The sequence below is a fragment of the Diuraphis noxia genome, unplaced genomic scaffold, assembly GCF_037042655.1.
Source record: "Diuraphis noxia isolate RWA-SAM2 unplaced genomic scaffold, SU_Dnox_SAM2 contig0004, whole genome shotgun sequence".
In the NCBI taxonomy this organism is placed as follows: Eukaryota; Metazoa; Arthropoda; class Insecta; order Hemiptera; family Aphididae; genus Diuraphis; species Diuraphis noxia.
The window spans coordinates 11,924,999-11,938,923 of NW_028301714.1; the positions used below are offsets into that span (position 1 = coordinate 11,924,999).

The 13,925-nt window shown below is 26.7% G+C and overlaps 1 protein-coding gene and 1 pseudogene across 2 annotated transcripts; one reads left to right on the forward strand and one right to left on the reverse strand.

Moving 5' to 3' along the window:
• The first annotated feature begins 1,365 nt into the window (after positions 1-1,365).
• Positions 1,366-3,802, forward strand: LOC149055709 (uncharacterized; annotated as a pseudogene). Its single transcript, XR_016191590.1, has 5 exons — positions 1,366-1,472; positions 2,186-2,400; positions 2,516-2,673; positions 2,733-2,920; positions 3,302-3,802. The product of XR_016191590.1 is annotated as an uncharacterized LOC149055709 (transcript).
• A 4,591-nt stretch (positions 3,803-8,393) lies between these two features.
• Positions 8,394-13,269, reverse strand: LOC107166581 (uncharacterized). Its single transcript, XM_089227198.1, has 3 exons — positions 13,153-13,269; positions 9,470-12,665; positions 8,394-8,588 (listed from the first exon to the last, which is right to left on the reverse strand). Exons 1-3 carry the CDS (start codon positions 13,198-13,200, stop codon positions 8,494-8,496), a joined length of 3,339 nt encoding a protein of 1,112 aa, XP_089083324.1. The 5' UTR covers positions 13,201-13,269; the 3' UTR covers positions 8,394-8,493.
• Positions 13,270-13,925: the final 656 nt, after the last annotated feature.

Here is a 13,925-nt window from a genome sequence, read left to right on the forward strand (position 1 = left end):
TAAACCAATGTACACAAAACATCAATATAGATACATAATATATAGCCGTATAGGTCTGTAAACCTGCAATACAACTTTATGGGTGGGCCCATACAGTTCGTATTATCTACACGTCGTGTCGGTACTGCAGTTTATGTCTTATTATGAGTATTGAATACAAGTACTTATTGATTTGTTTGTGAAAATATTGTCCCTGCAGTTTGTATAAGGTATACATATCGGGTCGTAGGAATTTAGTAAAAATGTAATACGTCATGAAACTAAAATATGTTTATTTTAACTACTATAACACTTCTACCTGTTTAGGTATTTAGTTAATTTATTTTTCCATGCCGTGTAATAAATAACATTATCTTGTATTATAATACGTTTAAGTAGATAAACTTATAGTATAGTTAGATATTAATAAATAATCGCTCAGTAAGTCGCGTTAATGCCTAATAATAGATAAAAATACACTAGATCCTCTCAGTTATAAGATTTTAATTACTCAGGCAAGTAGTTGTTTTAATGTCGATGAGAAGAATTTTAATCGAAAACATGCGTGGTTGATCACTATATTCTTAAGTAATAAGACTATGGTATTATTATATTTTAGTATTTTACTTACACCACAGGTCAGCCAGCCGCAGTTTGATACTTTGTAGTAAGTGCAAAATGATGTGATTAGTTTTAAAAAAGTTTACCAACAAGTTTAGAATATTTAATGCTTAAAATTATAAACGCATGTAACATCCCACTGTGCAATCTAAGTTACAAATCGTTGCCGCTATGTTAAGTTTCGATCACATAAAAATATTACGAAGTATCAATAATGCAATATTGTAAAATTATTCCATAAAAATAATATCTAATGTATCATAAAGTAACATTATTTAAATATTTTAAGCGTCATACGCATGTAATGCTACAAATGAACATTCGTGAAATGTTCATTTATTATTGTATTGAAATAATCTTGTTTACGCGTTAACATGCAATTATAATATTATTATTACTTTATTAATAATTTTAAAAATATACCCAAATAGTTTTATCTCATTGTTATAAGCAATATAGCATTGTATTTCTATTTCCGATTTCGGGAAAGCTGAACCCACATGACGCGCAACGGACGGCGCAAACAGCGCATTGTGTTTAGTGTACTAGTGTGCGGCAGTCCGGCGGATATTATGAAAGTAATATTACACTACATATTATTATAAACATAAAATTCGAAATCATAACCCATGTGACATTGTGACCGTTTAAGTTTTCATTTGTTTTTTTCCGAGTTTCTCTTGTTTGAAATTGTTCAGTTATTGTTTTTCTCTTTCATTCTGGTTATTTTCATTTTACCTATACTTCACGTCTATACGGAAAGAAATGGATTACCAAAATAGCTGTGAATACTCAACTTCTGCAATTAATAGAAAGGCAATTAATAATTATACACCTATTTTGCATTTTAGTCTCAATGTGGTCATCAAAAAGTAAGTAATATAATTTTTTTTCTTTCGTATAAATGGTTGTAAACTTGTAACTTCATTAAATAGGTAGGTTTATAGACAGTGTTGGGAAGTAACTTAACTTAAGTTACAAGTTACTATAACTAAATTACTTTTTAATTAATTTTCTGGTAATTTAATTGCATTTTATTGTAAGTAATTTATATGTGATTTAAGTTACTTTTTTGAAGTAATTATTACTTAATTATTCATTACTTTATTTGGTTTAAGACTTTAATATACTAGGTATAACCTATGCACTAAAACGCGATCTAAAATTAGTGATTGTAATTTTGAATATGCACTTTAAAAAAAAATAAATTTGAAAGTGTGAAGAAATAACTAAATGTGTAGCAAAATGAGTATTTGTTAATAATTTCATATTGTTGGTTGTCATTATTTAATATATTTTAGTTTATGTATTGTCGTATTGAACACATGGTTATTAAGCTCCAGTGATATTTTTAAAAAAAAAGTAACTTTTATTGTAATTGAGTTACTTTTTAAACTCAAAATAAATGTAACTTAAAAATAATTTAGTTACAATTTTGATGAGGAATTAGTAATGTAATTTAATTATTAAAAAACAGTAACTTCCCCAATACTGTTTATAGATAGGTACACACATAAATATTTATAATTAATTAATAATTATTCATTTTCCATACATTTTCATAGACACTAACCAAAAAACGTTGAGTGATAGCTACATTTCCTGACAGTCAGGAGTATAGTGTCATACCAACTAATTGGGTTTTAAAAACTGTTGATGGACATGGCAATGCAATAGTAAAATGTATGTGGCCACCTGCTACATTACATGTTACAAGTGATATACTAAAAGAGGCTATGGAACCATTAGATGATTGGAATACTTACAGAATAAAATTATTTGAAAATGGAAAAGAGTATAGTATGTATCTATTATATACCTAAAATTTTAAAGTATTAATGAAAATAAACCTACAAAAAAAAGGCTAGCATAGATACCTACCTAAATTTACTATATTTACATAAACAATTTGTAGGTGATTTTGGTAAAGCGTGGTATAGGCATGGTGCATTAACTGAAGAATCAGCATCCGAAATTGAACAGCAACATTTAAATAAAAAAATAAAAACAAAAGATTGTATGGTCAGTCATCATCAATGATGTGTGGAGATTCTGATACTTCTAGTGATGAAGGTAAACAATTCATTAATTTTTTTTACCTAATACCTTACTTATTTTATTTTTAATTATAGGTATTAACATTATTCAACAGAAAAAAATAAATAAAGGTCCACAAATTGGTATGCCAGAACAAACTGTTGTTAATAACATTTCTGAGCCTCAGTTTACTGAATTAAATAATATCAATTTAAGTCCTTCCACGAGCTCAGAGAATGTATCGTTGAATATGGCAATATCTCGCAGTTTTAACATATCTGAGGTAAATAAATTTAACATCATTTTTAGTTACTTAAATAATAACAGCTAATAAAAGATAAAAAATTTTAATTTTTAAAAAATAATTCTTAACATTCATAAATACTAACATTTTTTGTAATAGAATTTCCTTAGAATTTCTAAATCAATTATTTTTAGTTACCTAGGTACCTACCTATTCATTTTTTTTTAAATGTTTAACTCATTCTGATTTAACCCTAAATTATTTAAGTATTAGGTTCAGGTAGGTATGTTATTTAATTAACATTGCATTTTAAGCTATTATAGGTATGTGATGATAAAAATATAATTCATGTTTCATTTAATTTTTACCATAAATTTCATTAGTCATCTATTTAAAATAGTATTTTTGTTGTAAACTTAGAGTAGCAGTGCATTACCTCAACAAACTCAAATTAGCCCAATACCACTTCGGTATACAAATTAAATTCAGTGGATTGTTTGGACAAAACTCAACCAGGTTTAATGAAATATAATAATTCTTATGAATATTTTCCCTTGTTTATATTTTACCAGCTTTTCATCTTTTTTTAATCTACTTAATTTTTCATCCAAAGATATTGGCTCATATATCATAAATCTTCAATTTTTAAGTACACCTCATCTTATCCAACTAAATGATTTTAAATGTAAGTGTTTTTATATTCAAATATCAGGGGATAAAGCAGTAGTTATCACTCTTTGTCATAATTTAGATATACCACAATAATTAAAACAAAATTTTTAATGTGATTTAAAATATTTGATAAACTCCTCATGATAAATTAATTATATTTATTGAAATTATTAATTATTGTTTTGTGTTTATTAGAATTAAGGAATGTAAATATTTAATGAATATAATGTAGGTACATATCTAATCAATTTGGATTAAATATATTTTATATTATTTTATATATTATGTATTGCAATACCTATGTATAAATATGTTATTAATTTGTATTATTTTAAATGTAAATGTTTTATAAAATATTAAGTTTGCTATAATATTATAAAAATTATTTTAAGTTAATTAACATTTTAGTTAAATTACATTTGTGCCACATAGACGTTAATTAATTCATATTTTTTTTATGTATAACATAAAATTATAGAATTGTATATTTAATAAAAAAAAAATTGTTTTGAAGTCAAATAAAACACTTGGTTATATTAATTTGTTTTTTAATTTTAAATAAAATGTGTATTCCTTTTCATATTTGATAAAAGTATAAAAATAATATTATGATACCTTAAAAGAATAAGCTATGAATTATGTAGGTATTATTGTAATGTTTCATTTATATTAATATTCTAAAATATATTTAGAATACAATATTGAAAAGGTTTAAAATTATTTGATAACGTTTATTGAATGTTTTTTGGGAACAATCATTGAATGTTATTTGGTAACAATCAATGGATGTTATTTGTAACGTGCTTGGAATATTACCAGATTACTTGTATAGAATGATATACAGTAATATGCATGGAACATTGGGATAAAGTATTGTATTCATATTACGAATGAAGTTACTTTCTCGGGACATAAGCAGTTCCATGCACATTACAATCACACAAATGTAACTTAAAGTGTAACATTACAAGTTATGAATTAATATTGTAAAAACATCGCAAAAATATTCCATTGCACAGTGGGATGTGTCCATACTCCATACTTCTGTTTTTCAAAACCCTGTTTTTCTACTGTAAACTATCTATCAATTTTAAACGTTCGAATTTTGAATTAAACATTGTCAACATTTCAAAAAAAAAAAAAGAAAAAGATCCACTATACAAATTTATAGTAATAATTCTCTGTTCATGGGGAGGGTTCTTATTTGAAAAACAGAAGTTTGTATCACCATATGACACTCATTTAAGTAATTAAAAAAATAAATTCAACAATATTTGAAAAATGGGTTTTGGCACATTTAAAAATTACAAAATCAGAATTATTATAATAAATAAATTATTAATGTAAAATACCAATGCGGGTAAGCAGGCTTGATCATTAATCAATAAATTGTGAAATACACATCACAGAATTTGAAAGTGCGAGCACAAAAATATATGATAAGTTTTTTATGTAGTGAAGTGATTCGAGTGATTGTGTTTTATGAACTGAATATCTGAATATGTTATGGTACTATGGAAGTGCTCAAACTATCTTAACTTTAATATTTTTAAGTTAAATTAAAAAAGTAGGTGTACCTATGTAGTTTAGTAATTTTTCAGAAACTAAAAAAAATTGAATCTTTATAATAATGTAATATACATATATACGCGATACGTTTACAATCGTATCTTTATAACTATATTATATACATATATATTAAACAATATACCTACATATTATTATTATTTGATTATAATATTACCTACCTATATATTATATATACGTATTATATACAATAATATATAGTATCCAAAAAATATTATCGAAATTATAATATAATGTTTGATTTCCAATCACTATATAGAAATTCGAACACAATATTATTATAATATTACTTTATCAAAGTTTGATAATTGTTGCATGTTCAATATTATAATATTATTTAATAGCCATTACAAATCCAATGTTTTATTTTCAATCAGTATAATTATGAATTCGATATTGCTCTAACAACATTCAACTATTATTGTAATATTATTGAATAGTAATTAAAAATCTAATATTTAGAATCCAATGAAAACCAATGTATATACAATTTTGAACCCATACTTAAAATCCAACATTAAATAATCAATATGAAGACAATGCTGGTAGAACATAAACATGTTCAACTTGAAAAATAAGTAATGATACAATGTCCATTTCATCTTAAATTGACTGTCTGGGATATGTATAACGTAATCATATTATTGTTAAAACATCCTGCAGGATGGCTATATATGTATAGACCGCAAGTGGATTTTATGTTTTCAGACACAAATTAATGTAATATACCTATGTGTTTGCCATTTGGTATATAAATCCTTTTTTATAGTGTCTTTCACACACACACAATATATATTATATTATATTGTTCATGCATACCTACATTATTTTTTAGAGCATAAAACATATTAACACGTATTTGTGTGTTGTCCTGTGCTATATCCTATATCCATACTGCAGTATATAAGACATAAGTACTCACAGCGCATATTGAAATTTGTGTCAATATTTTTTTGTTAAAATGGATTCAAAAAAAAGTAAAAACTCAGACTAATCGAGTAAATACGGTTTTCCACACATCTTGGAAACACGATATATATTGATATTATGTATAGCTGGATCAGGATTTTTGGACCCATCTATATGTTTGCCAATTATTATTGCCGTGTTTATTCGGTGGTTGAGTTACCCTGGTAACAGCTGAAGTTGCTGTTTGGATGTTATTTATTCGTCGCACATTCGTCTCGAAGACAAATATTAATTTTCTCAGCTAAACGCCTCCCTTTACATTTGTATTGGGTTCGTTTCCGAGAAAAAAAACGTAGAACCATTCACTTCAGAGTATCATATACAAATACCTTCATATGTACCCATACACACGCACACATAATATATATATATATATATATATATATATATACTATACAGGTAATATATATGATATTTACGATACATTATATACATAACTACCTTACCATAGAATATTTTGTAAATATTATAATATATTGTGTCTAAACATGAAGCTATTGCGACGAAAAATATCATCAAAATAATACAAAATAAGAAAAGTACTTACAGTAATGTATAAATTATTGCGCATATTCGAAGTTTAAAAATATATTGAAAATAGAAAATGTATAAGCTTATACAACATTTTAAAACATTTTAACAAAGTAAGTAATTGTATTTAACGAATAAAACAAAATCTAATTGTTATTTATATATAAATAGTACAAAACAGACAATATATTTGATATTCTCTGTTAAACCATGTTCATATGATACCACCTAGTATACGTCATATTTGGCAAAAATGTCTATTAAAGTATTAAGCATCGACAATTATTAAATTTTAAATTATAAAAATATAAATTTTGTCAAAAACTGGTATTGTGTAAATATTTCCATTTTCTCAAAAAATTATTTTAAATCTTTCGTGATTATGATGTAGAGTAGGTACTGAGTATTTTTAAATTCCAAGTGAAGCGAAGTATGTATTGATTTTACAATGATGTGCTTTAGCGAAAAATTTGATCTTGTTGGTACTTTAAAATCGAATATTGTCAAAACTTGAATATAAAATCGGGGGGGGGGGGATACAAACATACTCACGATATGGCATATTATCACTATTAGAACGGTATTTTATTATTTTTAGTCCCATAAAATAAAGTTGTTTTTATCATTTGAGCCAATAATCCTAATACCGCAACGACTAGGCATAGTTATCCGGATAATGACAAGTGTCGATTACGTGTTCTACTTCCAGTCATAATATTATTATTTTAATTGACGTATTTAAATGTCTCATTACGTCTTGCAGACAGCCTATAATTATTTATGATTATTATTTATTATAACTGCATAGATTGCTGTTATTGCATATGATTCAAAACAATATAAAAATATGATTCAATAAAAAAATTATATTTTCACTCATTTTCCGTTCTCATCATCTTCTTAAAATAGCTATGAGAACTGTTAAAAATATTATATACAAACATAAATCTTTAGTGGATCTAGTGCTCTGTCGTGATGTCAGCTCGGCCTATGGTGGTGCCTTATATAGGATGGATATTAGATGTTCATTGTTGAGCCACTGGACGTACAACCGTAATAAGAACAGAATGTCTTAAAATTTGTTTGAATTTTAATATTATTAACAAAATAATCATTTGAATCATCTGATCTGGTTTTGTTTTACTAAAAATCTAGACCATCTTTGCTCAAAACTATTTACATTTAATATGCTCAATGAATTGTCTTAGAAATTATAAAATTATAAAATGATGCACACAATTTAAATTCTCATCCATTAAAGTGACTTACTCAATGATATACACTCGACTGGTGTTGCGTATAATATTCTCGTTTTTCGTAATGTATTTGTTTTTACCTATTGTTTTAAAATTGGCCAAGATTTTACATCTTAAAATCTCCCAGAATAAAAACCAGATCCAATCTGCTAATACATATTATTCAAACTACTCATACTTATACGTTTTCACTCCACTTGGAATCAAAAATTTTACTGCAAATTATAATCTTTTAATATTTATTTTGAATTAAATTTGTATTAAATAAGTAAGTTATCCATAGTCAATGCTTTTAAGTTTAGAAGTTTGTTAAGTATTATTGAAATTACTCAAAATTTAAACAGATATTATATTATGGCGATAGTAGTTTCAAAATATTTTACAAAGTATGTTAGAAGATAGATAATACCTAATATCATATAATATTTTTTACTTTACTGGAGATAGTAAAATGTAATATTAATTATGAATAATAAAAATATAAATGGCTACAAAAATTAATCGTTATGTAACATACCACTAACATACATTTATTAATTTCATATAGTTTTAAATTTTAATACATTATTAAAATATGTATTAAAACAATATTTTATATTATGCATCTATGCCCGAATCGAAAGTATAGCCCCGGAACATCTGTAGAACCAATTCCAATGCTGTATGAAGAAGTTCCAATGCATTTGGTATACCTCAAAATAATACCTCTAAATTTCTTTTAAGCTGATAAAAATGCCGAATAATAATTTTCCATTTTAACGCATCGCACAAATCATATTATATTAGTTGAATTTTACTTTTACTCCAAACTTCAAATAAGTACCTACTTTTATATAATCACGCTATAACTTTTTACCCCACTGATCAGTGATGTTACTCAATCGAACCGTTTTCGTGCCGCCGTCTACAAGTACGCGTATATTATGATTATTAAGACGTATACATCTAATATGTATCTAGGCACACATTATAGCTATGTCCTCATCATGTGCCGAAACTGAACCGCTCAAACAATAATAAAATATAATAAATTAATAACAAATATGTATGTAATTATTGGCTATTGATTCGTAAAATCCAAGTTACCTTGCGGTAAAATAGTCGTCTAACATATATGACGATGTTTAATTCAGTGTGTACCTATACCGTAGATAAATATAAAATATAATTACACAAGTAGGATACTTCTGCATTTATGCATTATTATCGTCGTTAATTAAACTAATAAAACAATAGATGTTACGAGTAATTAATGTATTTATTTAAAATTATATAAATAAATAAATATGTTATATTATAAAAACCAATCTACAGTAATATTCAAAATTAACAATAACATTTTAATCATTATATGAGACCTATATGAGCCTATATCAACCTATATGAAAGTTATAATTAGCTGTTTATTTATTGGTTTGTATAATCCTTAATTTTCCTTGGCGTTTTTATTTTATATTATTCGTACTGCCAAAATAATTTATTGTTGTTTATCAATAATCACTTAATACATGGGATGAACTATTGTCATTGTTTAACCATTTGAATTTTTTTTAAATATTATATTACATAGTACCATAGACTTTAGGTGGGACTGATTGAGTTTGAACGCTTCGTATATCTGAAGCATCATTACCATCAATATTTTCTGTTGTTTTAATTGTTTTGAAATACTGAATAATGGGACTTCGAGTACGTGTTGTCATAGATCTTGAATTCGTTGCTTCCATTCGATTAAGCCCAGAGCCTTCAATGTCTTGTTGCATCTGAGGTAAGTCGTTGTAAATATTTATCTGGTTACCTTGTCCGGACTGAACATCCGTAAGTTCAGGAATAGTTGAGCCCATTTTCGAAAGATCAGAATAAAAATCCAGATTAAATGAATATGGATGTGTTGGTTGTGATGGTGGTGGTGATGGTGGTGGTGGTGATGGTGATTGTAGATTGTTTTCAAAGTATTTTGGATAGTCACCCACAAAATATGGTTTAGAATCAAATGGATTAGCTTGTGGACCAAAGTCATGGCCTGGGTGTATACCTGGACCTTGTTCTGTACCTAGGCCTAGACCTAGATCAGGTGGTCCGAGATATTGTCTTTGTTGAGAATCTGACTTAAATAGTGAACCCGTATTTGGTATTTGGTGTGTTAAATATTGATTTGATACATCAATATTGGGTAATTGTTGATCGTTAATCAGTTGACTTCTCGTTTTCTCTAGTCTATCCAAGACTGTTGTTTGACTAAGATTTAATGATTGATCTGGTCTCTGTCCTTGAATCCGGTTGAATAATAAATTGGATTGAGGTTCACGTTCCATGGATGGAGGTAGTGGTGGTGGAAATCTGGCAACAAAGTCGCCGTTATTTTGCATTAGATGATTATCCATAGAACTACCTAGATAATTAATCTCTGGTCCACGATGTTCTTTTGAATGACTACTTTCATGACTTTCACTACTATCTCTTTTATTCAATTTTCGTCCCTTATTACAATGACAGGACTCTTTATTCTTCATAGATGAGTCATCTGAAAAACTAGATGAAGACGAAGAAGACCTGTTTTTTCCTCCTCTTGTGAAACTATTTGATGAATTAAATTGAGAATCGCCTCCACTTCTATTTTTTGATGATCTAGTATTTTTATAATTACGACCATTTTTAACTCTTATTTGCCTATTTCCTTTATTTTTTCCATATGATATATTTTTTGATCTTCTGCCTTTAAATTGTTCCGTACTACCATTTTTCTTTATTTTTTTTGGTTTACCATTTCCTTTACTATACCCACTATGTAATAACATATATGTAGAATAACCCCCAGATGAAGATCCATCCATTAAATGGCTGGAAGAAATTATATCACCAATATTATCATAGTCACCAACATTCATACCATTACCAAAACTATAACTATAACTATAACCACTGCCGTTATCATTGTCATAATTATTTGAAGATTTGATATCATAATTTAAATTTCCGATATTATTTGATGTAGACATTCCGTCAGCTGCAACATTATAATCTATTTTTTTATCATTTGAATCACTGAGTTTAAAATCATCAGCTGCCCTTCCATTTTTTATTATTGTTGTTTTGGTTTGTACAATCGAGTTTGGATTCTGTAGAGCTCCAGTTTCAGACCCTAAATTTCCAAGTGAATTAAGCTTGTTTAAGTTGGTTTGTTGTGTCCTGGACGGGATTCCTTTATTAAATTCACTATCCCTATCAACAGTAGCGGTAGTTACTGTATTATACCCTAAAGGATTCGTCATTGAAGATGCAATATTATTTGATGTAGACATTCCGTCACCTGCAACATTATAATCTATTTTTTTATCATTTAAATCACCGAGTTTAAAATCATCAGCTGCCCTTCCATTTTTTATTATTGTTGTTTTGGTCCGTACAATCGAGCTTGGATTCTGATGAGCTCCAGAGCTCGTTTCAGACACTAAATTTCCAAGTGCATTAAACTTGTTTAAGTTGGTTTGTTGTCTCCTGGATGAAATTCCTTTATTAAATATATTATTATCCCTATCAACAGCTGCAGTAGTTACTGTATTATACCCCAAAGGATTCGTCATTGAAGATACAATATTATTTGATGTAGACATTCCGTCACCTGCAACATTATAATCTATTTTTTTATCATTTAAATCACCGAGTTTAAAATCATCAGCTGCCCTTCCATTTTTTATTATTGTTGTTTTGGTTCGTACAATCGAGCTTGGATTCTGATGAGCTCCAGTTTCAGACACTAAATTTCCAAGTGCATTAAACTTGTTTAAGTTGGTTTGTTGTCTCCTGGATGAAATTCCTTTATTAAATATATTATTATCCCTATCAACAGTTGCAGTAGTTACCGTATTATACCCTAAAGGGTTCGTCATTGTTGGTACAATATTATTTAAAGATGTGTTATCTCTATTAAAACCTACAGTAGATTTATCTAAATCACCACGATCATTGCTGTCATTTATATTATGTTGTTTTATTATTGTAGTTTTCATGCGCCTGAATGAACCTCCTGGTGTATGGAATATTCTTTTAGAATTATCAAAATCATTTTTGTCGATTATATTTTCTATCGTTGAAATTGTTTTCCTGTTACTATTTTCATCCAATGAATTAGATTGTGAGGAAGTTGAACCTGCGATTCCGGCATTATAATTTGAGTTTGCAGAACTCATTGTAGATAGTGCGTCTAAATTATTTATTCTATTAAAAGATTCGTTTAGTTTACTTGACGGACTTCCACTTGTAGTAGTTTTTGTCACTGTAGTATGTATTATATTTTTTATATTACCTTGTAGATCAGAAGCTGGTTGTGAAGGTATTGGTGGCAAAATAATGTTGTTCATGTTACCGATTCCATTTTCTTTCAATTTATTATTACTGTATAATATATCTTCCATTGATAAATCATTGGTTTCTGGGGAATTATTTCCGTCATTATTAGATTGTTTTATAACCGTTTGTTTTACTACTTTTGTAAAAGCGGTTGGTACATCAGATTTCTGGTTAATTGGAATTGTGTTAGTAAATAACTTGTTATTTGTATCTTTATTCGTATGAGACGTTGATGCAAAATTATTCATTGCATCTCCATTATGTTGAACTAATTCAACTCTATGAATAACTTTATCATCATCAAAATTATTTATATCATGTAAGTCGTCCAAGTGGTCTAAATCATATAAGTGATCAGAAAATATTTCATGATCAATGTCATTGTCACCTTCACAAAGTGTCAAAAAGTTTGATGTCAGCTATTAAAAAAAAAAGTTTAGATAAAGTTAATTATTGATTAACTAAGCTATTGTTCTAAATAATTTTTATAAATCTTAAATCAGTTTATGATAATTGTAATTTGAGTTATTCTGTTAATTTAAAAAAATGTACGAATTCAATTTATTTTTTATGTAATGAAGAATTATTTTAACGACAAATATAATGTATTGTATACTCGTAAAATTACCACTATCACAAAATTTAATACCATATTTTATAATAAGAACATTTTTATAAATGGCTTTTGAATTTTAATAGAAATTAATCAAAGGTTATACAATCTTAAATATATACATTTATTCAAGTTAATTTATTGTACCTATGTTTATCAAAAATATAATTAAATAAGCCTAATTACTGAAATTTAATGTGTAATTTAAACATTTTATAAATTTATAGAATTTAGGTATTATAATAAAAAAATACATAAAACACAATAAATGTAATAATAATTTATCGACTTACCAATATTGCCGTAATTAAATACAGGTTAGTTCTAATTCTAATGTCCATTATAGGGTTATTGTAATTATTATAAACTGAAATTAGTGAAACTATTTGAAAATATGATGTTTCGTGATGTTATATTGTTTAATAACTGATCTACATGATTTTTTAATGTCAACGAGTTAATGTATGCCAATGATGATACGCGTGTATCTTTAATTGACAAACAAATTATTGAATAAATAAATTACTTTTATTAAGTCAATACTATTGGCATACTTATATGATACTTTAAATTATCAGATAGACAGTTAAATGTGTATGTATTTTTTTTTATGTGGATTCAAAATCCATATCATTACATATTATAGCAGCGTTATCATTTGTAGTTAACCAAATTGTTTATAGTTATCAATAGACAATAGTACTAATGGTTGCAAATTATTTGTCAAACATGTATGCTGAGTGAAAATTAATTTACAACTTTTAAGCGTGTAATGGTACGGAAAACATATTTCTTTGAACATAATTTTATATTATTTTGCGAAACATATTAAATCATTTTGTAAATTAAAAAAAAAAACAAAATATGTAACAATTCAATTTTATGTTTGGAACAATAGCATAGGATATGTCAATAATTTGTTATTTGTTATTATTATACCATTTAATAATAATATGCAGTATTCAAAGACATTAATAACATATTATACAATACAATATTATTGTATATTTGTATTTTGTATGTACATATTGTGTTCATAATTATTTTAAGTTTACAATTAATTTTA

Bases quoted from the DNA above. Each gene is read 5' to 3' on its own strand.
- LOC107166581 (XM_089227198.1), bottom strand. From the start codon at position 13,200: ATGGACATTAGAATTAGAACTAACCTGTATTTAATTACGGCAATATTG. The intron at 12,666-13,152 runs GTAAGTCGATAA...TTTTTTTAATAG, and splicing joins ATTTAATTACGGCAATATTG to CTGACATCAAACTTTTTGAC. The intron at 8,589-9,469 runs GTACTATGTAAT...TATTATTTTGAG, and splicing joins AGTCCCACCTAAAGTCTATG to GTATACCAAATGCATTGGAA.